General features: G+C 40.5%; 1 protein-coding gene across 4 annotated transcripts in view; it reads right to left on the bottom strand.

Moving 5' to 3' along the window:
- Positions 1-2,444, bottom strand: part of TUBGCP5 (tubulin gamma complex associated protein 5) — a 64,763-nt gene that overhangs the window by 50,101 nt on the left and 12,218 nt on the right. For 2 of the 4 annotated variants that reach the window (XM_003800154.3, XM_023519288.1), the window contains exon 4: positions 174-270. The exons of 1 other annotated variant lie outside the window; for it this stretch is intronic. In XM_003800154.3, coding sequence (XP_003800202.1) covers positions 174-270 — 97 coding nt within the window. Of the gene's footprint in view, positions 1-173; positions 271-2,444 lie in introns of those variants that run through there. One more of the 4 variants, XM_023519290.1, reaches the window with a different exon arrangement.

Below are 2,444 nucleotides of genomic sequence, written 5' to 3'. Positions count from 1 at the left end.
CCGGGCTGGGGATTCGAACCCGCCACCTTAGGTGTACGTGGCTGGCGCCTTAGCCGGTTGAGCTATAGGCGCCGAGCCAGATTTTTATAACTTTTAATACAATTTCAATGTCTCATAATTAAGTAATAAAATCAATTTTTTTTTCTTATATGTTAAGTCATCTGGTAACATACCCACTTCTTTATCTCTTGGTGTTTCCACATAATTGCTGTTTGAAGGAGAATCAGACAGACACAGAAGAAGTGACAGTATGGAATAATGTGCATCTGTCTTTAAAACAAAAAAATGAAGAACATGAATCACTGAGGTTGGTACATGCTTCCTTTACTAGATTGAGTAAAGACAATTCAATGACAGTTATGACCCTAATTCTCTCCCTGGTTTGAGAAAACTTGAGTTATACCAAAATAAATTCTAATCTTTAAACTTTTTTCATAGTGTGTACACGTAAGAAGCTTCAAAGCCATCTGAAGTCTGAGTTCTACGCTTTCTTTTTATTTTGAGACATAGAAGCTTCAAAGCCATCTGAGGTCTGAGTTCTACACTTCCTTTTTATTTTGAGACAGAGTCCTCAGGGCCCTGCTATGTCACCTAGGCTGAAGTGCAGTGGCATGATCTTAGGTTACTGTAGCCTGTAACTCCTGGGCTCAAGCAATCTTCCTGCTTCAATATCCTAAGTAGCGGGGACTACAGACTATAGGTACATGCAACCACATGTGGCTAAGTTAAATAGTTGTTTTATTTTCTTTTGAGACAGTCTTAAGCTGTTGCCCTGGTTAGAGTGCTGTAGCCTCACAGCTTACAGCTACCTCCAACTCTTGGGCTTAAGCAATCTTCTTGCCTCAGTTTTTCTATTTTAGTAGAGATGGGGATCTTGCTTTTGTTCAGGCTAGTTTTAAATTTGTGAGCTCAAACTATCCACCCTCCTCAGCCTTCCAGAGTGCTAGGATTACAGGCGTGAGCCACCACGCCCTGCTTTTTTTAAGATAAGAGTCTCACTCTGTTGTTGCCCAGGCTACAGTGCCATGGCGTTCACCAAGCTTACAGCAACCTCAAACTCCTGGGTTCAAGGGATCCTGAGTATCTGGGACTACAGGCATGCACCACCATGCCCAGCTAATTTTTTCTTTTAGTAGAGGCACGGTCTTGCCTTAGCTCAGGCTGATCTCTAACTGCTGAGCTCAAGGAATTCTCCTGCCCAACCTCCCAAGTAGCTGAGATTATAGGGGGAAGCCAATACACCTGGCTTAAGTTCTATATCTGCAACAAATATAAGACATCTGAGGGAATAATAACTTTTACTTCTAGAAAAATGAAATGTCTTTAGAGTATGACATTAAAGCTAAAAATTGATTATTTTCCTGTGACAATGAATGTCATGAAGCTTAAAAATGTCTCAGAGTTTAACATACATGCACCATATTTTACTTAACCAGTCCTCTATTCACGACATTTAAATTTTTTCCAATCTTTTGCTATCATAAACTTATGTTGTTTCATACTTATGAGAATTTACCTGTATAATAAATTCCTAGGCTGGGCATGGTGGCTTATGCCTATAATCCTAGCACTCTGGGAGGCCTAGACAGGTAGACTGCCTGAGCTTAAGAGTTAGAGACCAGCCTGAGCCAGAGGGAGACCTCATCTCTAAAAATAGCCAGGCATTGTGGTGAGCACCTAGCTACTTGGGAGGCTGAGGCAATAGAATTGCATAAGCCCAAAAGTTTGAGGTTGCTATGAGCTATGACACCACGGCACTCTACCAAGGGCGACAATGTGAGACTGTCTCAAAAATAAATTCCTAAGAAGTGAAATGTTAAATCAAAGAATAGCTGCATTTGAATTTTGAGAAATAATGCAAAAACACCCTCCATAAAGATTATAGAAATCTGCATACAATGCAACTATGCATACACACACACACACACATACATATAAATAACTAGAAAGAGCATAAAACTACCTGTTTCCCATGTCTTTTATTAATAGGAAAAATGAAAAAAATCTCATCTCAGTGTTGCTTTAGTTTGGATTTATGTTATGAAAGAGTAAGGTTTCAGGGCAGCGCCTGTGGCTCAAAGGAGTAGGGTGCCAGCTCCATATGCTGGAGGTGGTGGGTTTAAAACCAGCCCCGGCCAAAAACTACAAAACAAAAAACAAAAAAAAAACAAAACAAAAAGAGTAAGGTTTCATAAGGTTAAATCCTTGATTTTTTTATACTGGTTGTTATTCTCCTTTGTTCAAGTTTCTATTTGAATGACAATCTTAGAATTTATAAGACTGATTTCTAGATTGGGATACTAGTTGTGAAGGACTGAGCTGCTAAAGCCTTTAACATTCCCCCTTGGCGGCTCGGCGCCTATAGCTCAACCAGCTAAGGCGCCAGCCATGTACACCTAAGGTGGCGGGTTCGAATCCCCAGCCCGGACCCGCCAAAACAACAA

This window comes from Otolemur garnettii, unplaced genomic scaffold (assembly GCF_000181295.1).
Source record: "Otolemur garnettii isolate 467f Iridium unplaced genomic scaffold, OtoGar3 scaffold00170, whole genome shotgun sequence".
In the NCBI taxonomy this organism is placed as follows: Eukaryota; Metazoa; Chordata; class Mammalia; order Primates; family Galagidae; genus Otolemur; species Otolemur garnettii.
This window is presented reverse-complemented; position numbering and strand designations above follow the sequence as displayed.